The 23271-nt window shown below is 57.3% G+C and overlaps 2 protein-coding genes across 8 annotated transcripts in view; one reads left to right on the top strand and one right to left on the bottom strand.

Moving 5' to 3' along the window:
- The window catches only part of PC (pyruvate carboxylase), a 236585-nt gene that overhangs the window by 12633 nt on the left and 200681 nt on the right, over window positions 1–23271 (bottom strand). The gene's annotated exons all lie outside the window — the stretch shown is intronic.
- Window positions 1083–11708, top strand: LRFN4 (leucine rich repeat and fibronectin type III domain containing 4). Its single transcript, XM_073351685.2, has 3 exons — window positions 1083–2018; window positions 6184–7582; window positions 9991–11708. The coding sequence occupies exons 2-3, from the start codon at window positions 6204–6206 to the stop codon at window positions 10703–10705; spliced, it is 2094 nt and encodes a 697-aa protein (XP_073207786.2). The 5' UTR covers window positions 1083–2018; window positions 6184–6203; the 3' UTR covers window positions 10706–11708.

Here is a 23271-nt window from a genome sequence, read left to right on the forward strand (position 1 = left end):
GAACCAGGACTCCTGGGTTCTGTTTTTGTGATTGGAAGTGTGATTCTGATTCCCTTTGTCCCTGCTCTAACCATTAGCCTCCACTCCCTATCTGCAGCTGGGACCAGGCATCAGCGCCCTCAGCCCCTCACCTGGCGAAAAGGGACCATGCACCACCATTCCCACCCGCCCAAGTCCAACTGACAACCTCCCCCACCCCATCCTGGTATATGGGGACCAGCACCAGCCTCCACTCCCCATCCCTCTCTTCCCCCAGCTCCAGCTGCCAGCCTTGCACCCCCCTCTCCCTTCTGACCCCCCCTCCTGATGTACGGTGACCGTGCAACATCCCCTGCCCCCTCCCCAGTGAAAGGGGACCTTGCACCAGCCTCCCCTCCCCTTTAGCTACAGCTGCCAACCCCCTTCCCCGCCTCACCCCACTCTTGCCCTCCAGCTGCCACCTCCCCCATCCTGGTGTATGGGGCTCATGCATCAGCCAGCCCACCCCCACCTGCCCTATCCCACCAGCTCCCAGTCCCCTTTCTCCACCAGCTGATTTGATTCCCCCCCCCCGCATCCTGCTGGAAAAGAACCGTGCACCCCCCACCAAGCCTTGCCCCCCCTCCCCGCACGGTGCAGAGGGACCATGCACGACCCCTCCCCGCCCCCCGCCAGCCGGGAAGGGGCAGAGCTGGCGCCGTGCGGGGAGGGGAGGGGAGGGGAGGGGAGGCCGGATCCTCCTCGCAGCCCTCCCATCCCCCACCCCGCGGCACAGCTCCGGCGCCCGGGCAGGGACCGGAGGGCGCGCGCGGTTCCCACCTCCCGCCGCCGTCTGCGGGGGGGGGGGGGGGGGCGGCGCTGGGGTTTAGGGCTCGGCGCCAGGAAGCGGCGGGTCGGGGTGCGGGGGTGGGGGGCAGCCGATGCCCCTTCGCCCCCAGCGGACCCGTGCGCCCCAGAACCGGCCCCAAGGCGGGTGTGGGGAGGGGATGGGCCCGGGGGAGCCCGGCCGCTGCGGGCGATAGAACCCGGGCGTGTGGCGAGTTTGGAATAGAACCCAGGAGTCCGGGAGACAGAGACGGGGTGGGGGTGGGGGTGTGCTGTCCCCTGCCTGGGACCGAGCTATAAAGGGATCGCACCCCTGAATACTACAGCGGATGGGACCCAGGCATCCGGGAGGCTGCGTCTCCACTGCCTGGAGCTGACAGCGGACCATATTCACGAGGACCCCCCGAGGATAAAACCCAGGCGTCCGGAGACTCAGTGCTGGGGGTGACCATCCCCCCTTCCCGGATTTATAACTTGATTAGACAGCACGGACTGAACCCACCTCCCGGTGGATAGAACCCAGGCGTCCGGCGAGTGCCCCCAGAGTGGATCTAGCCCGCGCCCGGTTACTGGATTGAAAACGGATTGGACCCCCCCCCGCCTTGCCGGGGGACAGAATCCAGGCGTCCGGGGAGCGGAGAGGGGGGCTTTAGGAAGTATATGTAACCCCCTGCCTGGAGCTATAACTGGATTGGACAAAACGGATTGCACCCCGGGTGGATAGAACCCAGGCGTCCGGGGGGCAGAGGGGGTGCCCCCCAGAGTGTACATGCCCGACCCCCCTCGGATATATAACCGGATTGCACAATATCGATTGCACCCGCCACGCCGCCGGCGGAGAGAACCCAGGCGTCCGGCGATGCTGGGGGGAGTCTGCGCTGGTGCTGCAGGGGGCTGCTAGCCGTGGAGGGCGCTCGGATCTGGCCGCACTCGCGTAGCCCCGTTCATGCCACCGCAAGCCCGGCACAAGTTGAGCCGCGCCGCAGCGGAGAGGAGCCGCCAGGGGAGAGAGGGGCCTGCTGGCCCCCCGGGGCCGGGGGACTGCTGGGATGGGGGGCCCCTTTGGCCAGGGTGACTCCGGTCCCCGGGCGTGAGCAGCCCGCAAGGACGCGCGGAGGTGGCGTGGGGGGAATCGCAGTCCCGGGGATGAGCCAGGGCGCGGGTGGGGGGCCCGGAGACAGGAGACGTGGCCCCCCCTAGAGACAGAGCGCAAGGTAAAAGCATCGGCCGCTGTGCATGGGGCGGGGGGGGGGGAGGCGTCTGGGGAGGGGGAACTGGATCGGAGCTTGGGGAGGGCGTGTGGGGGCCTGAAACGGGGCTGTGGATCAGGGACGTGGGGGCCAGGAGGGGAGCTGAAAGGCCTGGAGGGGTGAGTGGCTGCGGGCTGGACCGGAGGAACCTGGAGGGGCTGCAGAGGGGCTGCGAGGGAGCAGGAGGGAAGCTAGGCGGAGGATAGGGGGTTGGATTGGGGCTCTGCACGAGCTAGGCAGGAGCTGGGGGGCTGGACTGGGGCAGTAGGGGGAGCTAGGCAGGAGCTGGGGGCTGGAAGGGGCGATGAGGGAACAAGGCAGGAGCTGGGGGGGCTGAATGTTTCTCATTACCTGTCAAAGCACTGGTTGAAGGGCACCAGAGGGTGTGTGCAGGGGAGGGGAGGAACAGTAGAGATCCACTCCCAATCTCACCCCCCCCCCCGAAACAGGGGTGCTGCTGGCCCCTCTGGCTAAGGACAGAGCCTGTGGGTGGGCTGGGTACAGAGGGGAGGAGTTTCTGAGGGGGGTGGAAGGAAGCAGTTACCTGCCAACTTCCCGTCCCCCACCACAGGCCCCATCCCGGTCAGAGGCTGCCAGGGATGGGGGCAGCTGGTTGTAGTGACCCCACCCTTCCAAAGAACGACACCCCACCCACAGCAGAGCTGGACACAGCTCCCCTCACCCACCAACAGGGGGCATCCTGCTGCCCACGCTGGTGCGGAGGGGCAGTTTGGTCCAGAGCAGTGGGTGCCTGGGGGAGACATGGACAGACACGTCACTCTCCCCCAATGGCGGACACACACACACCATTGAGCCCACACCTACTCACTCACATAAGCCCACCCAGATAAGCGCGCAGATACTCAGAAGGGTGCACCTGGCAACTCGTGCAGAGCCGTGAGCACACACCAAAACCCCAGCTCCTCCACACCCACAGGACCCCCAGAAATAAATAGCTGCAGACAGAGCAAGTGTCTCGCACCCTCCCTCTTTCCCAGAGCCAGGAATAGAACCCAGGCATGCTGGTTGCCAGTGCCACCCTACGCCAACCCCCTAGACTCCATCTGAAAGCCTGCTCCCTGGGTATATTCTCCCAGCCAGGCCTCCGGTCAGTCTTTGAGCCCTCTGACCTGGGAGCAGGTACAGTTCCCCACCCCTTATGTTTCTGCTGGCTCTGCCAGAGCTTATGTACCATCAGGAGAGCAAAGAAGGTGACAACTGTGCCTCCCTTTGGAAGGACCATGAGGAATCTGGGGCAAATAGAATTGAGGAGTCCTGGCTCCCAGCCCTCCCTGCTCTAACCACTAGAACCTACTCCCCTCCCAGAGCTGGGAATAGTGTTTGGAGCACAATCAGGTGAGGATTCGGGACTCTGGGTTCTATTCCCGGCTCTGCCACTGACCTTGGACAAGTCCCTTTGTTGCTCTGTGCCTCAGTTTCCCCTTAGCAAAATGAGGAGAGTAATTCTCACTCCTGCTTTGGGAATTACTCAGGGATCTGCTGGCCCAGCAAACTCTGGATTGACACCTGTGTGTGTTAATGCTTTGACACCAATAATTCTCTTCATGGGGGTGCCCCGTAGACACGCTTTTGGGTCTCTTTGGCTACAGATTTCCCCCTAAGCCCCAGTACAAACACTGCCAGAAATCTCTTCCCTGCCTTTCTTCAAATGCACTGGAAACAGGATTATGAATATGTTTATCCAGCCCTTCCCCCTGCAGCCTCCATGTTCCAGCCCAGGTCATAGGCAAGAGCAAAATTGACTAGAAATGCAAAGAGAAACTGACTAGTCTCTTTCATTGTTGGGAGCTGAGTGAAATAGAGGACTCAGGAGTCCTGACTCCCAGCTTCCTGTTCTTAGTGCTACACCACACTCCCTCCCAGAGCTGGGGAGTGAACCCAGGAGTCCTGACCCCTAGTCCCCTCCTTTCTCAGCATCTGTGGTAGGAACTCCACTTTGATTATTTGAGGGATCTGTTTCTGGGGCATATGAGGGGCGTGTGGAGTTGGCATAAAGTGGGGGGATGGGAGGGGAGCTCAGGGAAAGGGGGAGGGGAGGGAAAATGGCTATTTCTGGTTTACCCAGTGGTTATCTGAAGCCCTGACATGATCCCTCTAAAAAGACAAGGTGGGTGAGGTAACGGCTTTTATTGTTGGGGAGAGAGAAGCTTTCAAGCTACACAGAGCTCTTCATGTCCCTCTACAGCAGCTCTGTGACTGTTCTCCCTGCACAGTGCTGTGTCCCAGACCCCCCCAGCCACAGTTAGCCAAGCAGCCTGGAGCAACTCCATCCATGCACCAGAGCTCTGGAGAAAGATGATCCTGCCTGACCCCCCACCCCGCCCCACCAATTATATGCCCATGTCCCTGGCGTTATCAGGGTGACCTGAATGCTGGCGCTTATTAAATCAATAACTTCCCTTGGCACTACCCTTCAGACAGAAAGGGATGTTGCACAGGAAATGGAGTGCTGGCGGGCTCCCAATCACCTCTGCGTTACCCTCCTACACCCCACTGCCCCTCCCAAACCTGGGATAGAACCCAGGAGTCCTGACTCCCCCTCCCGATCTAACCACTGTACGTAGAATGTAAGTTCTTTGGGCCATGGCCTGTCAGGACTCCTGGCTTCTATCCCCAGATCAGGGAGGAGAATAGTGTCTGTCTGGTGGCTAGAGGGGGGTGGGGGGAATACTGGAAGCCAGGATTTCTGGCTCCCTTCAGGAGTAGCAGCCATATCTGCTGTCCAGAAAACCAGTTCATCCTCCTCAGCCCTCCTCTCTCTTCGCCCCTCCCAATTGCCTGGCTGTGCGGGGGCTGGGGGGGGGGGAGTAGCTCATGAAACAGTGTGTCCAGTGGGGAGGATGCTGGGCTCTGGGACGGATGTAGGAACCAGATAGATCTTTAAAAATTCAGTGGCTGAACTATCAACCTGGCTGGTTCCCTGTCTGCGGCACTGGGCGGTGGTGGGGGCGGCAGGATTATGCGGGGGGAAAGGTGAGTTGCACAGAGAACACAGGCCAGGGGGACTGGGGAGGGACCCTGTCAGCGAGGGAAGGAGCTGGCGTGGGGAACACAGGCTGGAGTGGGGAATCTGGGAGGGATCCAAGCCTGGGGGAGATGGCTGGCATGGGGAGTGCAGGCTAGAGGTGGGGAAGGGATCCCAGCAGTGGGGGAGACCCCCTCCACTCCCAGAACTCAGCGCTCCTGACTCCCAGCTCCTCCAGCTCTAAGACGCCAGACCTCACTCCCCTCCGAGCGCAGAGAACAGAACCATAGGGTTCTATAGGCCACAACAGAGACCACAGGCCCTGGATTAGTTCCTAAGCACTTTCTATGGCCCCAGCTCCTGGAGTCATGGGACTGTACTAGAACTGAAGCTTCCATTTCTCATCCTTGTGGTTGGGGAGAAAAGTTGGAAAACAAAACCCAGGTGTAGCTGTCCCAGCCATACCTGCCTGAGTCTGCAGATAGCCTGAGCCAATGGCTCCAAGACAGGGGAGCGGACCTGGGCATCTCAATCCCCACTGCTCTGGGGGTTCTACCAGTTCCACCCAACCTAAGCAGCCATACCCCAGTTAGTAGGGGGCCTGCTGGCAACCCATCCTCCCTGTGCAGCTGTCACTATAAATGGGGCCAGGCCACACTGCACAGGTGGGGCCACTGTTTGTGAAAGGAGCTACAGTGCAGGGTTGGGGGCCATAGGGGATGGGGCTGCAGTGCAGGGCGAGACCATGGTAGGTGGGGGTTGCGCTACAGACAGTGTTTGGAGCAGGATTACGGTGCAGGGGGTACAGCCCTGGTGAAGGGGTGTGGGTATGGTGTGGGGGTGGGGTCATACAGGAGGGGTGTGATCATGGTGTGGCAGGCAGGTATCTGATGCAGGGGTACCGCCCTGGTATCGAGCCATGATGCTGGGGCGTGGCTGTGGGATGGAGTTGGGGCTACAGTGCAGGGGTGTGGCTATGGCATGGAGGTGGGGCTCACATAGAGGGTGGGGCTATGGTATGAGGGCTGTAGCCCCATGCCGCAAGCTGCCTATACCCCCTAGACCACCTTTTCCCCAGGTCCCTGCTCTTGGCTGACCTTCGCTCACTCCATTCTCTGATCCCCTCTCTCCTCTGCCTCCCAGACACTGCAGACCCACCAACCATGGCTTGCCTGCTGCTGGTGCTGCTTCTGATGGCAGGGACCCTGGTGTCCTGGGCTGCCTCCTGCCCCTTCCACTGCGTGTGCCAGAATCTCTCCGAGTCACTAAGCACCCTGTGTGCCAACAAGGGCCTGCTCTTCATCCCAGCCAACATTGACCGGCGCACAGTGGAGCTGCGCCTGGCCGACAACTACATCCGCGTGCTGGAGCCCCAGGACTTCCTCAACATGAGCGGCCTGGTGGACTTGACCCTCTCCCGCAACACCATCGACAGCATCCGGCCCTTCGCCTTCGGTGACCTGGAGAGCCTGCGTTCCCTGCACCTGGACAGCAACCGGCTGACGGAGATCGGCGAGGAGGCCCTGCGCGGGATGCTCAACCTGCAGCACCTCATCCTCAACAACAACCAGCTGGTGAGCATCTCGGCTGCTGCCTTTGACGACTTCCTGCTGACGCTGGAGGACCTGGACCTGTCCTACAACAACTTGCGCCGCGTCCCCTGGGAGGGCATCCGAGGCATGCTCTGCCTGCACACCCTCAACCTGGACCACAACCTCATTGACTCCGTCATGGAAGGCACGTTCTCCGAGCTCTACAAGCTGTCCCGCTTGGACATGACCTCCAACCGGTTATACACCCTGCCCCCTGACCCGCTCTTTGCCCGCTCCCAGACAGGCGTCATCAGTCCCACCCCCTACACTGCCACCATCGTGCTGAGCTTCGGGGGCAACCCCCTACACTGCAACTGTGAGCTGCTGTGGCTGCGACGGCTGGCACGGGAGGATGACATGGAGACGTGCGCCTCGCCGCCCCACGTGGCTGGCCGCTACTTCTGGTCAGTGCCCGAGGAGGAGTTCACCTGCGAGCCGCCCCTCATCACCCGTCACACGCACAAGCTGTGGGTGCTGGAGGGCCAGCGGGCCACCCTGAAGTGCCGTGCCATCGGGGACCCTGAGCCAGTGATCCACTGGGTGTCACCGGATGACAAGATCATCTCCAATTCCTCCCGGACCGTCTCCTTCCGCAATGGCACCTTAGATGTGCTGGTAACCACAGTCCGGGACGACGGCCCCTACACCTGCATCGCCATCAATGCAGCGGGTGAGTCCACAGCCCTGGTGGACCTCAAGATTATCCCTTTGCCCCATCAGGGCAATGGGAGCAGTGGCCCAGTGCCGCACCATGACCCGGGCTCCTCCGACATTGCCACCAAGACAGCGGCCAACACCACCGACTTGGGGGTGGGTGAGAGGAGTGTGGAGGTGTCCGATGTGACAGCTGACTCAGCCTTGGTGCACTGGGCTGTAGACAAGTCGGCCCCCACTGCCTGGATGTACCAGATCCAGTACAACTGCACCGTGGATGACACTCTGATCTACAGGTAGGGGGTGCCGCAGCAAGGATGAGATTGGGGGAGTGGGTGGGGATGGATGCCATGGCACAGGAGGCTCCGGGAAGAGAGACCATGCTTGGTCGTGCCCCAGCCACATCACTGGACCACTGAGAGCCTTGAGTAGGGGTGTGTGGCTGCATTGCATTGCATTGCATTGCATTATTCTCCAGGGAAGGGGGTGTGCCTGGAACACATGGCACCACGGATTTTCTCTAACATGGGGAGTGGCCATAGTACACAGCATTATGGGTATTCTGCGGGAGGCATGGCTGGGCCACCCTGCGTTATGGACACGCCTGTGTGAAGCTTATGGTTAGAGCAGCCCTGGGGTTGTTCTGACTACTCCGGGGAAGCAGAGAGAGGGCTTAGCTGTGAATTAGTCTCTCTGCTCATGTGGCACCCAGCTGCCAATCCTGCCCGGGTTCTGAGTCCTGTGTCCAAGCCCAGAGGCAGCTGGCAGGGACTCCTGTACGAACAGCTCCGTGCCCCAACCCAGAGGTGGCTGCATCTCAGTGCTGGGCGAGGGATCCTTGTATAAACAGCCCCCACGCCCCAACCCAGAGGAGGCTAAATCAGCACCAGGAGCTTGTTGGAGTGGCAGCGGCAAGTCCATTGGCAGCAGACGATGGGGGTCGGGGGGTGGAGAAGGCCATGCCATCCCAGTGGTTTAGGCTGAGACTATTAAAGTTCAGGCTAGAGATGCGAGTAGGGGCTAGACATGTGGGGGCGGGGGCAAGAAAAGGGCAGCAATGTCAGGGGTGGGTCTAGATGCAGGGAACCTGGGTTCAGAACTGCTGGGGGTGGGGAGTGTGGTCTAGTGGTTAGGGCAGGGGACTGGGAGCTAGGACTCCTGGGTTCTATCACAGCACCCCTCTCTGTGCCTCAGTTTCACCCTCCCTCTCATTGCCTATTTAGATAGTAAGCCCTTCCCCTATTTTGTACGTAGAGGTGACTCAATCCAGGTCTGAAAGCCCTTATAGTGGGAGGAGACTTTGGAGGGCAGAGGGCTTTTCAACCAGCCAACAAAGGCAGATCAAGACCCCATGGCTGGGAGCTGAAGCTTGACAAACTGAGGTTAGAAACGAGGCCATTTGTAACAAGGAGGGGGATTAATGACTGGAATAGCTGACTCAGCGATGGGTGGATTCCCCAGCACCTGAAGGCTTTTCCAAAGCACCTACATGCCTTAGGAATTTAAGTCCCTGTTCAAAAGTGAGGTGGGGTCTGCACTCCAGAGGCAGTGTGGCCTGTTGGTTACAGCCCTGGACTTGGGACTCAGAACTCCTGTATTGTATTCCTGGCTTGGCCACTGACTGACCCTGGCCAATGACACCCCCCTGTGCCTCAGTTTCCCCATCTGTAAAATGGGGATAGGATACTGACCACCTTTGTAAAGTGTTTGAGCTCCAGGGATGAAAAGTGCTGGATAAGAACTAGGTGTTCTTATGAAATGATTCTGGGGAGGCCACATCTTGAAACACCTTAAAGGGTCCTGAGTGTCGGTGGTAGGTACTGAGCAATTTTTGGAAACCCTTTTGGGAGTCTCAGTATGCACCCCCCAAATCACAAATCACTTGAGGCCTGTTGTTGAAGCTGTTTGGGTGAGGGCCCCTGACGCCCTTGCTTGGCCAGAAATGACAGAGCAGGAGAAAGAGCTGAATGCGTTGGTTGATCACAGGATGACTGTGAACCACCATGAAAACCAAAGCGATCCTAGGCTGGCTCGGGATTTCAGTTGAGGTAGGGAAGTATTAATGCTCCTGGCCGAGGCACTGGGAAGAGCTCAGCGGGAACACCGTGTGCAGTTCTGGTCACCCGTGTTCTAGAAAGATGAATCAAACTGGCCCGGTGCAGAGAAGGGCTCCCAGGCTGATCAGGGCAATGGGGAGCTGATCTTACGAGAGGAGACTGAGTGAGCTGGGCCTGTTTAGCCTGGCTGGGCGAAGGCTGAGAGGGGATCTGCTATCTGAAAACACACCAGGGGGTAACCCCAGGGAGGGAGAAGAGCTACTGAAGCTAAAGGACAGTGTTGGCACAAGGACAAATGGGGACAAACTGGCCAGGAATCAACTGAGACTGGAGCTGAGAAGATTTGTGACCAACAGCGAAGGGAGGGTCTGGAGCAGCCTCCCAGGAGTAGCAGTGGGGGGCAAACACCCCACTCATTTGAAGATGGGGCTGGATATGTTTCTGACTGGGATTCTATGCAGGGGTTGGGTTGGCTGCGATAGCAGAGACTGGACTCAGTGACCCAGGAGGCTTCTTCTAGTCCTGGGTGTTATGAGCAGCAGATCTGGGGCTGGATGCAGGCAAGGCTGGGAGATTCCCCAGCCTGGGGGGGTCAGCGGGGCTGCTCAGAATGGTTCTTTACGCTCCCTAAAGTCTCTCTCTTTCAGGATCATCCCGGCCAGCAGCCACCACTTCATGCTGAAGCACCTAGTCCCAGGCGTGGACTACGATCTGTGTGTCCTGGCCATCTTCCATGACTCAGCCACCTCGCTGGCTGCCACACGCCTGCTGGGCTGTGCCCAGTTCTCCACGGAGGAGGCGTACCCGGACTGCCACTCGCTCCACGCCCACTTCCTGGGGGGCACTCTGACGGTCATCGTGGGGGGCATTATCGTGGTGACCCTGCTGGTTTCCACCGTGGTCATGATGGTGAAGTATAAGATCTGTGGCAGCACCCACCCTGGCATGCCCAACGTCTCCAACACGTACTCACAGACCAATGGCGGGCAGCCAGGGGTGCCCAATGGGATGCTGCCGCAGCGGGGTCCTCAGCTGGAGCGGGGGCCGAAGGCGCAGCGCCGGAGGGCGAGGGGCAAGCCCACCCGGCAAGAGGCACCAGACCCCAGGACGGCAGAGGGGGTGGTGGCGGGCCAGCGTGACCAGCCAGACCTGGGGACCTCCAAGGCCAAGCGGAGCTGCTCGTTGGACATGGGGGAGATCTCCACCAGTGCCTGCTATGGTTATGCCAAGCGGCTGAGCATCATGTGGACCAAGCGCAGCCAGTCAGTGCACGGGATGCTGGCCAGCTGCGCGGCTGAGGGGGCGGGCAAGGGGGGTGCTGCTTTCGCCAGCACGGAGGAGCTGGAGGAGAGCGTGGTATGACGCAGGCGGGTGGGAGCGCACCGCACTGGAGCAGCTGGCTGAACGCCGGGGATGGGACAGCTGAGCCAGGCGAGGAGTGCCTCTGAGCTGACACGGTGACACTCCATGGGATGTGGTGACATGGCAATGTGCAAACCACCCCGGTAACCACCTCTCTGAGCTGGTGACACTCCAGCCAACGTGGCAACCCCGATCCGACCCGGCGACACTTGAGCCAACGCGGTGACCCCTGATCTGACACCACCAGGCCAGGGACAGCACAACAGCCCCCCTCCGACACTGGATTTTCCCCAGGGAGAGTGCCCCGTTGGCCAGAGACAGAACCCTACATGGTTGGAGGTGGGTTTGGGTTTTGCCATCGGACCTGGTTTGACTTGACACCTGAGGCTGGGAATGTCTGGAAACCCCCGGCTCTTCCTGCTTGCGCCCCCACCTTGATGCACATGGTGTGAGACACACAGATTGGAAAAGGAGAGTTAGGGGGGAATTGGTGCTGGATCAGAGAAGGGGGGCCTGGACAGGCAATCAGTACCAGATCAGAGAGGGGGTGGGCTTGGATGGGGGATTGGTACTAGAATGGAGAAGGGGGGTCCTTTACAGGGAATGGGCCCCAGATCAGAGAGGGGGTGCCTGGACAAGACATAGGCTGTGGATGGGAGAGGGGCCCGGATGAGGGAAGGGCTCTGGATTGGAGAGGGGCCCGGATGGGGGATGGGCTCTGGATTGAAGAGGGGGATGGGCCCTGGATTGGAGAAGGACCTGGATGGGGAATGGGTCCTGGATTGGAGAGGGGCCAGGATGGGGGATGGGCTCTGGATTGGAGAGGGGGCCCGAAGGGGCATAAAGACTGGATCGCAGAGGGTGCACCTGGATGGGGAATTGGTACTGGGTTGGGGGGCTGGATGGGAAATCAGCGCCAGACTGGACGGGGAATTGGTACCAAGGATTTTATGTTTTGGTTTTGTTTTTAAAATCATTTGCCTAAATAAATAAATAAACTGGAGTCACTGAGAGTGATGGGTTTGTGAGCACTGGCCCTCTGCCCCACTCCAGAGGCTGCTGCATCTCTGCACCAGGTGGGGAAATCGCTGTATTAACAGCCTGCTGCAGCAGCTCTGCCTGTAACTAAGTGTAACTGATGCAGTGATGTGCCGGGAGCCTGAGCCCATGCCCTGAGAAGGGAGAGCTGCCCTGAGTGTGCGTGTAATGTGTTGTTGTGGGTCACCAACCCACACTGGGTGCCTGGCAAGGGCATGAGACTGTGGGAGCTGGAATGGGGGGAGGGGCTGTGGGGAGCTAGACTTTGAGAGCTGCAGCTCCAGACCTTGACATTTCTACACAACACGAATTGCCACGGCAACAACAGCCACATTAAAGAGCCTGTAGCCTTGAAAGTGAAAGATTTCCTGGGCGCCTCACAGCTGGGGATGGCAAGGTGAGAGCGTCTTGCTGCAGAAGAGATGCACCTTCCTAGAGAGATCATTAACTCCCCCCTCCCCCCTTTCTCGTGAGATCCCAAAGGTGCACGTTCACTCGGGACCATGCCCCTCCCCTCAAAGCGATTGGCGCAGGCTCTCGGCAGACTCAGGCTGGTGTCGTGGTGGTAGTTACACTCTGGGGAGCTCCCGTGCTCAGAGCAATTGGCTCAGGCTCTTGGCAGACTCAGGCTGGTGTTGTTGTGGTGATTATACCCGGACAGTCCCCCTCTCGGAGCAGTTGGCTCAGGCTCTCAGCAGACTCAGGCAGGCACTGGTCACACCTGGGTCACCTCTTCTCCTCAACCACGATGCCTGGGAGAGGTGATCCTACCACAATCACCTGACTCCAGGAGCTCAGGCCTTGGGTCTGAGCCTGTAGTACCAGTGCAATTGCCCAGCATAGGAGGGGTGCCCAGGATGGAACACCCTCAGATGAGCAGTCACCTGCACTCAGAAACCCCCCATACTCAGTGCACCCCTATCTCAGTGTGCCAGGCCACTGTGTTGGCTCTCCCACCTTCCAGGTGCTCTTTGGAGCACAAGGGAAGATAAAAGCCAGGCATTGATGACAACAGGGGAGAGGAGAGCAGGATGAAATGGGCTCCGCCGGGGGTGGAATCTGACTGAGGAAGAAATTGGGAGCAGGAAGCAGAATGGAAGGGGAGCTGGGGATGAGATGGCTGGTCAGGGAAGGAGTAAAGAAATCGGGGTGGGGGAGGTATGAATATGGATAGATGGAGGGGTGTAGGGAGGTAGGGGGATGGATGGATAGAGGGGTGGATTGAGGGGTGTGTGGGGTAAGGAGGTGGAGGGGGATGGATGGATCGAGGGGTGGTGAAAGGAGGTGGGGGGATGGATGGATTGAGGGGAGGTGGATGGATGGATTGAGGGGTAGGAGTAGGGAGGTGAAGGTGGATGGCTGGCTGGAGGGGTGTTGAAAGGAGGGAGGTGGAGGGCGATGGATGGATCGAGGATTGGGGGGTACGGAAGGGGACGGGAATGGATAGACAGAGGGGTGAGGGGTAGGGAGGAGAAGGGGGATGGCAGGCTGGAGGGGTTTTGAAAGGAGGGAGGGGGAGGATGACTGGAGGGCTGAGGGGCAGGGAGGTGGAGGGCGATGGATGGCTCAAGGGCTGGGTGGGTAGGAAGGTGGAGGAGGATGGCTGGCTGGAGGGATGTTGAAAGGGGGGAAGGGGAGGGAGATGGAGGGATGGATCGAGGGGTGGGGGGTAGGGAGGTGAGGGGATGGACAGATTGAGGGGTTGGGATAGGGAGGTGAAGGAGGATGGCTGGCTGGAGGGGTGTGGAAAGGAGGGAGAGGGAGGGAGATGGATGGATGGATCGAGGAGGGTGGGGCATAGACATGGAGGGCTGTGTTTGGGGATGACTCACGGGTGTGGTGCTGACTTTCCCCAGCTGGTCTGGGGTCCTTAATGAAACCCGATTCTGTGGCCTTGGCCCGAGTGAGCTTGGCCAGGCGGGGGGAAAGGAGCTGGCAGACGGGCGGTGGTTAGATTGCAGAGCCCCAGGGCTAGGGGAGACACTCAGACTGGGCTGTCAAAGAAGGCTCAGGAACGCAGGTGCCCATGCCCAGATCAGTGGGTTTGAGGTATTGAGGGTCTGCACATCCCAGCCTGAAGCTGGTGGGCAGATTCCCAAAGAGCTGGTGGGCGTCCCCTGCAGGGCTCATAGGTTTCAAGGCCAGAAGTGCCCTTTGCCCATCTCCTCTGATCTGTATAACCCAGGATCTCCTACAGCCATTCCTGCCTCCAGCTCAGATCTGCTGGTTGAGCTACAGCGTAGCTTCGAGACGTCCGATCTTGATACAGAGACTCCAGCGCGGGAGAACTCACTGCAGTGAAGGGGTCTGACTATGCATGGGAATCTAGTCTTTGTCCCAGACACCAATGATTGTGGTTTTCTCTATACAAGAGAAGACAGAGCTACAAACTCCAAGCTAGGCAAAGTGGGCTCTTGTACAATAAGATTCCAGGATTGTCACCTGTCCGAGTGTCACTCGGAGGCCCAGACTCTCTGTGGAGTCAGTGTGAAGGGATGGAGGCAGCTACAAGCATGGCTGAGAGCTCTTCTGGTTCAGAATATCACCAGGTTCAGTCATCATGGGGCTTTGCAGCCTGCTACCATCCAGCTTTTAAGTTCTCAGCCATTCTGAGGTGACAAATGACACCCGTGCGGTGTAACAGCCACAGTAAGGCATGTATCCATGCTATACTAAGAGTTCTAGACCATTGTGAGATCAGAGGTAACTCAACCAATCGCCACCCTTGCTCTACAGTTAATTTGCATGCAACAATTTCACTGGTTGGAGGAGGGAGATTGCACAGGTGGTGAATTACTTGGCCCAGCTACCACACCGGTGTGATGGCCTGGGCTTTCAGCTGCCAGTATCATAACAACAATCCCTAGCTCTTTTCATCCCTCGATCGCCAGGTGCTTTACAAAGGAGGTCAGAATCATGATTCCCATTGCACAGGTGGGGAAACTGAGGCACGGAGAGGGACTGTGACTTGCTCAGTGCCACCCAGCGGGCCAGCGGTTGAGCCGGGAATAGAATTCAGGTCTCCTGAGTCTCAGTCCAGTAGACTAACCACTAGGCGGTGCTGCCATCATCAGTTTGCCAGCCCCAGACGCTCCAAAGATCATCAGGCTGAGAGAAATCGCAAGATTGTCTTACCAAACATGTGACATTATTAAAAACCCATCCAGGTTCTGTTTACATTCTGGGCTTCTTAGCTTCTAGAGGGGGACGGTCCCCTAGTTATTAGCGTTATGTCTGGCCTAATAATTCAGTATATACATAAATAAAATGAATTAAAAGGGACTAGAGGATGCTGATTAGCAACATGGACCCTTTCAGAGATGGAAAACTGAAACCACTCAGCCAGCAATCAAAAAACACAGTTAATTTGCCAGTGTGATCATGTGTCTGTTTCAGGGCCACTTCCTGCTTTGGGATGCTAGATGATTTCTAGGTCTGTCTAAGGAGCTGGGTTAATGTAGCTACCGGCTTCTATTTAACACCCTAGCTCTGTGCAAAATAAGCCAGCAAACTTGAAAATCACATCATTGGTGAGGGTCTGTAAATGGGGAACTCTGTGAGCGAACAGCCCCACATTTGTACCACAGACTCCACCCCAGGCCCCCCAACCTGCATGGCAATTTGCAGGGGTATCAGACTTTGTGTGGAGATCTCAAGTGTTTCAAAACCCTGTCCTTTCATCAGACAGCCCCGCAAGCTGTTTTCCCACAGGGACGGGTCTCATGGCGGAGATGCTCCCTAGCCTCAGTTCCCACATTGTTTCTTTCATCCCTTCCTCCAACCCCACTGCGAACCCTGCTACACGATCCCCTCCTTGGAGTTTGCATCCAGCCCATCCACTTCAGAGATTCACAGAAGTCCAGAAGGGCCCCTCAGACCATCTCTGCTGAACTCCTGCATGGCCCAGGCCAGAGACTGTTACCCAGTTACCCCTGCATGGAGCACCATAATTTGGGTTGGACTAAAGCATCTCCCACTTGGGGTTTGAAGCCATCAAGATGGAGAATCCACCCCTTCCCTGGGGATTTTCGTCCAATGGATCTTCACCCGCACTGTGAAACACGGGGGCATTATTCCTCAGTGGAAGGTGTCTGGCTTTATCCTCTAGCCACTGGTTCTTGTTCTGCCTCTGTCTGCCAGATTAAAGAGTGCTAAGTGTTTAGACACTATAATCAAGCCACCTCTTGAGCTTTATTACAAGAAGTTAAGTAGATTTAAGTGTAGGCCAACTCCAAGTTAGATCAGTTTAGCCATGTCGGCAGAGTGGGAAAAAACCACACCCCTGACCCACAGCGGTGGTGACAAAACCCTAGGGCACACACAGCTAGGGCCACAGAAAAGTGCTTCAGGGATGCGGCGTTCGACGGATGCTGCATCTGCACTAGGGGGCTCTGTCAGTATTGGTTCTGCAGTGTAGACACAGCCTCAGTCTCTCATTGGCATGCTTTTTTTCTAGGCCTCGAATCATTTTTGTGGCTCTTTTCTGCCCCTTCTCCAATTCTTCAACACCCTTTCTAACACCTGGCCCCCAGAAGTGGCCGCAACATCCTAGGACGGGTCTCCCCTGTGCCATATGCAGAGGTAAAATCCCCGCCCTGCTCCTACTCCCTGTTCCTCTGTCTACTCAGCCAAGGGTCGAATGGGGAGCTCACGGTCAGTTGCTCTTCCTCTATGACCCCAGAATCCTGTCCGGAGACACTACTCTCCAGGATACAGTCCCTGTTCTATCGGCACGGCTTGTGCCCCTTCGATGTCTGGCCTTGCCTTTGGCGGCATGAAAACACATGGTGTTTTGAATGGACCCAGGAGCCCAGAGAGCCCTGGAGAACTGCCCTGTCCTCAGCATTATTTATTACGGCAATGTGCCACCCGCCAATCTGATCAGCAGTGGTTTTATGCTGACCTCCAGATCACTGATAAAGTCATTGAACAGCATGGGGCAGAGAACAGGTTCCAGCAGAATCTGGAGTCGCTGAACGCTCAGTGTCCTTACAAATCACCTCCATCCCCTACCCCCGCTACTCTCCCTTCCCAGCCCTGCAGGGATAAGCCAGATGCCAATGGATCTCTCTCAACTGAAGGCTGCGTGGAAGGGACTGATGTCCCCCTGAGATTCACTAACAGGCTGCAGCATGGATCAATAATGCATCGCCACAGCAGCATGGGGACAAGCCCCGGCTGGCACAGCATGCCAGTCACATCAAAATCCATTCAATGCTTGATGGGGTCGGGGTCACTGGGAGTGCAAAGTCCCTGCATGGCTGGCAGGCTCGGGGTGGGGATGGGGTGGCACAGAGGTGAACAGGGCTCTGCACATTGCGGACGTCGAGATGCCCCCACTTGTGGGAATGGCGGAGAAGGGGCATGTGCCATGCCCGGCTGCGGTGCCCAGCAAGAGGGAATGCTGGAAACGGTGCTGGATGGGGAATCCTGGATTCTATTCCAGGCTCTGGGAGGGGGGAGTGGGATCTATTGGTTAGAGCAGTGGGGGGAAGGGTTAGAGTCAGGACTCTTGGGTTCTGTTCCTGGCTATGGGAGGAAAAGGGGAACAGAGACCTAATGGTGAGGGTGGGGGTGTTAGGAGTCAGGGCTTCTGGGTTCTATTCCTGGCAAGCAGGGGTGGGTTCAGTGCCCAGACTTGCTGGGTGATCCTGGGCAAGTCGCTTCCCCTCTTTGGGTCTCTGTTTCCCCTCCTGCCCTTTGATTAGCCCGTGGCAGCTCTTTGGGGCACCAGCGAGAGGAGCATTGTAAGTGATCACCACACACAGACCAGGGGAGGGCTCCTGGGCAATTGCATTTTAACCCACATAAGTTTGTAATGTGGGCTTGACATGCTGTCCCATCCCTGGACTCCCATCTCCCAGCTCTCCCAGTGCCCCCAATCCCAACCCACAACCTCCTGCTATCCCCGCCTGGGCTCCCTGCTCAGTCCAACCGACGCCCCTCAATCTTGACCGGCAGTCCCCTGCTGTCCCAGCCCTTGGATCCCCCCTGCAGCTCTGCTGGTGGCCCTAAGTCCTGACCAACAGCCCCCAGCTCTCTCAGCTCCACTGGAGCGGTATTCTGCTACGTGTACACACTGGCTTTGGCTCATGCATCACTAGCATAGATCAGCAGCAGGGAACAAGCTCTCGGAGCCCCGTGGGCCATGGATAAACTCAGAGGAATCGTGGCTGCGTGTGGCAGCATCTGGAGTGAATTGTGCTGGGGTCACAGGGGGAGAACTGCACCAGGCCTCTCAATCCCAACCCACACCCCCCTGCCACTCAAGCCCTGCCCCCCTCCCCGATTTGCCGATGCCCCTCAATCTCAGCCTGCAGCCCCGTGCTATCCCAGCCTGGGCTCCCCTGGCCCCCTTCACAGCTCTGTTGGTGTCCCTCAATCCTGACCCACAGCCCCTGGCTATTCAAGCTCCGGGGCTCCCCCCACATGTTTAAAAACAACCTCATCTGTCAAGACACTGCACAGATCCTCACCTGAGCTTCTGTCCTCAAAATACACAGCCAGCCTCCTCGGGGAGGGGGAACTCGGGAGTGGGGTCTAGGGGTTAGAACAGGGAGAGCTGTGAGCCTGGATTCCTGGGTTCTCATCTGTGCCTCGGTTTCCCCCAGGTGGTTGGTGACGTGTGAGGTGTAGTTACGATTCTCCGGGCCCTGTCTATTACTCATGACAGGCTCCTGCTGTCTGACTCCACTGGCACCAGGACAGGATAGGCGAGAGAGCCACCGGCTGAGCTTTGGGGTGTGTGAGGGGATGGGATCCCAGCCAGCCCATGGATACTGTGGGCTCAGCTGTCCCCCTCCCTTAACTGTGCAACCCCAGTGGGAGGGCCTGCAGCATGGCTCCCTCATTTTGCCCTGCCAGGCAAAGCCTGGTGTAAGCTAACCAGGACATTGCCGCCTCAGGGGTACTGCTGCTCCCTCTTCTGCCTGTCAGCACCATGGGTGGCTCCTGTGAACGGCAGTAGTCTGCGGCTGTACTCTGTGGATCTCAGAGCTCTACTACAGAGGGGAAACTGAGGCACACAGCTGGGGTGGGACTTGACCACGATCACCCACCAGGCCAGATCTGGGGATAGAACACACGAGTCTTGACTCCCAGCACCCCACAACCCACCATCTCTAACCACGAGCCCCACTCCTCTCTCTGAGCTGGGATAGAACCCAGGAGTCCTCAATCTCAGCTCCCTCTGCTCCACGCACACTTGAGTCACTGATTTCAAGGCCAGAAAGAACAGCTCTGTGACTCTGGGAGGAGAGTGGTGGTTAGTGATTACAGCAGGGAGGCTGGAAGCCAGGACTCCTGTGTTCTACCCCCAACTCGAAGAGGGGAGTGGTGTCTAGTGGTTAGAATAGGATCTGAGGATTGTGATCAGCCAGCCAGCTCAACCTCTGGGATATCCCAGCCCTGAGACTCACCCCCAGCCATTCCCCCATGTCACTCAGTAACTTTTGCTTATATCAGCTCTTTCAACTCCAAGAGCAGCATGGAGCCTCAGTTCACCCCGCGGGTGGTGGGGCTGGGAACCTCAAATCGGCCATACCTAGGAGCTGATCCCAGAATCCTTTGGGGCTGGGGGCGCCAGCCCTACCCCATTCTCCAGCCCTAGCTCTGCAGTGACTTGGCTAGCAGTCCCTCCAGGCCCAATTAGCCCACTCTAATGAAGCACCCTGGCTAAGCCCTCCTCCCCATTGCATGGTTTAATGAGGTGGTCTTTGGGAAAGGCTGGGTTTTAATTAACTCTGCTGCCCAAGCCAGCCTGAGTGCATGGACAGTTCAGCCCCTCCCCCACTGCCCCTAGGGAAGAGGCTGCTGTTGGGGTCAAGGAGGGTTGGATTTCATTCACCCCCAGTTTGGGTCTGCAAGGTGGCTCCTCAGGGATTAGGGATAGATATTGAAAGGGGAAGAAAAGCTGTCTACAGTGCTTAGACAGCTGGGACAATGTATACACCAACCACCAGATCCCACTTCCCTCCCAAAGCTGAGGATAACCCCAGGAGGCCTGACTCCCAGCCCCCCTGCTCTAACCAGTAGACCCCACTTCCTCCCCCGAGCTGGGGACAGAACCCAGGAGTCCTTGCTCACATACATCTCCCTGCTTGCTCTAACTACTGCCCCCCCCCCAAAAAAAACCCAAGAGCAGAGCCCAGGAATCCTGATTTTCAACCCTTCTTGCTCTAACCCCTAGACACCTCTCTCAGCACAGATATAACCCAGAAGCCCTGGCTCCCAGCCCCTTCTGGCTCAGAAGATCAGACCCCACACCCCTCCAAGAATCATAGCTAGAACCCAGGAGCCCTGAATTCCAGCCCCCCTAGCCACTAGACCACACTTCCCTCCCATAGCTGGGGATAGAACTCAGGTTGGGCACAGAAGCTGTTTACCCAAGAACCCCTCGCCCAGAGCTGAGATGCAGCCACCTCTGGGATGGGGCATGGAGGCTGTTTATACAGGGGTCCCTTGCTTGGTGCTGAGATGCAGCTGCCTTTGGGGTGGGGTGAAAGGCTGTTTTATTCTGACACTTGTTACACTGCACAGTAATTTAGCCTATGAAGTGAAGCAGAGTCCTTTGTCCAGTTGAAAATGCAGAGTGGGATCTTCAGAGTGGGAATTTGGCTTGGACACCTGGGTTTGCAGTCCAAACGCTGTGAAAAATCCTAAAGGATCATTAATAACCACAACTGGCCAAAACTTTAATTTATATTTTATCTGAAATGCAGCCCAGTGCCCCCTAGCTTTACCCTGGGGCATCAGGGTCAGCACTCACTGCAAGTAGCCCAGAGGGGAGCTGGGATGGGGTGGAACTATTTTTCACTGTGTATCTGTATGGTACCTGGCAGAACAGGAGCCCGGTCTTGGTTGGGGCCTTTAGGTGCTACTGGAATAATCATCCAAGGGGCACGCAGTCTGCCTAGTGTTCCAGGACAAGCAGATACAATCTCCAAAGTACTGGCAGGATCGAGAGTCAAGCAGACCCTTAAAATGGAAGGTGAGACATGAAGGGATTCAGAATGACATGATCTTAAGATCCGATGCCTCAGGCATTTACTAGCGCTCCATGCTGCTAGGATCTCCACCCCCATTTGCTCCTAGCTCCAATGTTTTCCAAGTTACACTGGGCCCTGGGGTAGTCTCAGGTGGCTGAAACGTGTGTGTGTGTTTGCATGCATGCCTGTGCCAGGGAAAAGTGCCCAGAGGGGAGCTGGAATGGGGTGGAACTGCTTTCTCGGTGGAAGATGGGGACTGAAGGGAACATGGTAAACTCTCCTCTTCTTGTATCTCAGTTACTGCAACACCCCTGCTGTTCCCAACGTGCCTTGCTCACGTCCATTCAGCAGGTGGCTGCAATGATCATCCATCCTCCCAGCCCATTACTTTGAGCCTGTCCCCCCTCTCTCTGCATCCCTCCACTGCTCCCCCTTCTCCATCACACCAAACGTAACCCACTCCTCTTCCCTTTCAAGGCCCTTCGTGGCCAATCCCCACCCAACCCATCAGCTCTCATTCACTCCTGAGATGTCAGCTCCCACCTCCGATCAGCCCGAGGTGCCGGCCTCCATCGCCCACTTGATTTACAATCAAGCCCCTTTGTGCTTTAGCCCAAGCTGCTCCGCACACTTGGGAGGAGCTGCAAACAGCCTCACTGGCCTTCTTCAAACTCTCCTGTGCCGTGAAGCCTACAAAAAATTAATGGTTAGGCTGCTGGTGTGCAGAGACAACTGCCCGTCCCGCTGTCCAGTGCTGAGACATTGTTTCCTTGGGCTCCCCCATCTGTCCGTAACCACCGGTCGCCTCTTATTTTGGCTTACATTGGAAGCTCATTAGGGAAGGGGCTGTCTTTCTGTTCTGTGTTTGTACAGTGCCTGGCACAAGGGGGGCCCTGGTCCATGTCACGTCCACAATTCAAACGATATATCGGGATCACAATAAACTCCCTGTATAGGGCAATCCCAGCTAGATCTGACAAGCGACTGGAATCCCCCTGCAACTGACGCTGCTGGCAGGTGCCTCAGGTGAATTATGGGCTGGAAACAGGATGTGCCAGCAACCCGTGGCTGTAATTCATAGCTGATCATGGGGCGTCAGGAACTGGGATCCCCTCTGCAGGCCATCAGTGCCGTGGGTTGTATATCTACAGGGGAAGTGACTGCAGGTTGTAGGCAGCCTGAGAGTAGCTGTCAGATTCGATAGCTGAGATCCCCTTATGGCTTCAGAGTGCTCCTTGGCTTTGAAGGAGAGGGGGACAGGCAGAAATAGAGGCAGAGGGTAAGAGAGCTGTGATGTTAAGTGGGGACAGGAAATGGGATATGGGGCCTTCCCCTCTTGGGGGCATTGGCTCCATTCCAACCCCAGGGCAGGGGAACTGGCTGGCTCAAGCAGCAGGGAATGAGCCTCTCCCCTCTAGAAGGTGCTCCCTGCTATCTGGATCCAGGTCAGGGGACCAGCTGGCTCAGAGATATAGTGACTAAAAATCAATTCCATCCACTCCATATGGGTCTCAGCCCAGTTTCCCATCACTAAACCTCTCTTGTAAATGCTTGCCCTGAGCTACATCATGTTCCAGTTTCCCACCTTGCTTTGCATGGTCATCTGATTGGGGGAGGTAAAACAGCGGGCTCTTCTGAGCTTATAGACAACATCTGGGGCTGCCATTAGTCAGGAGTGGACTCAGATCTGTGCAGTCCCTGGCATAATGGGGCTCTGATCCTTGCTTCCATCAAAACGTAGAGAAATATGAGGGATCATCTCGCATCCCCACGGCCAAGCAGTAGCAGATTTAGAGGATCTGCAAGTCAGTTTCCCATCGAAGGAGCAATCAGTGGAGTAATTTATTTCGACTATACACAGCAGTCCTGGGACAGAAATGGTTGAACATGGTATGCACGATCCTTTCTCTCAGATATCTCTGCCCACACACCAGTGCCTGACTCCCAGGGATCAATTGAGTCTCATTAAGGGGATTCAAGCAGGGAGCAAACTCTCCAACTGCTTGCAACAGCTCCCCACAAGAAGGAACAGCACCCATCAAACTAACAACAACATAGCATTTGTTCAAAGACTGGACCCCGCTGGCACGCTGGGAACTTGTGAGACAATGTGCAACAGTACCACGTGCTGACTGCCTCAGAATACTAGCTGTCAGGACTCCAGCCTGCAAACTCAACAGGCTCTACGAAGGAGCACAATGAGTCAGTATGTTAAGCCCTGGGCATTGAGCAAAAGACCTGAGTTCTAGTCCTGGCTCTGCCATTGACCTTGTGCCTTCGTTTCTCCTCCTGCCCCTTGTCTGTCTAGAATGTACATTCTTGGAGGCAGGGTCTGTGACTGTCTCTCACTGTATCAGTGCAGCATGGGGGCCTTGATCTCAGTCATGGGCTGTGCAGCACCTGGGGCTCCTGATCTCAGTGGGAGCCTCTAGGTGCTACCATAATCATCAACTGGTGGGACAAATGCCCTGGTATGTTTTTATGACCATAGGAGGTCAAGGGTTGTGTGTCTGTGGTCATCTGCAATGAGCCTTTGGCCAA

The sequence above is a fragment of the Lepidochelys kempii genome, chromosome 7, assembly GCF_965140285.1.
Source record: "Lepidochelys kempii isolate rLepKem1 chromosome 7, rLepKem1.hap1, whole genome shotgun sequence".
In the NCBI taxonomy this organism is placed as follows: domain Eukaryota; kingdom Metazoa; phylum Chordata; order Testudines; family Cheloniidae; genus Lepidochelys; species Lepidochelys kempii.

What these genes read in the sequence shown, in the direction of transcription:
- LRFN4 (XM_073351685.2), top strand. Translation starts at nt 6,204, where the DNA reads ATGGCTTGCCTGCTGCTGGTGCTGCTTCTGATGGCAGGGACCCTGGTG. An exon ending in GATGACACTCTGATCTACAG is followed by an intron (nt 7,583 to 9,990) that starts GTAGGGGGTGCC and finishes TCTCTCTTTCAG; the next exon opens with GATCATCCCGGCCAGCAGCC.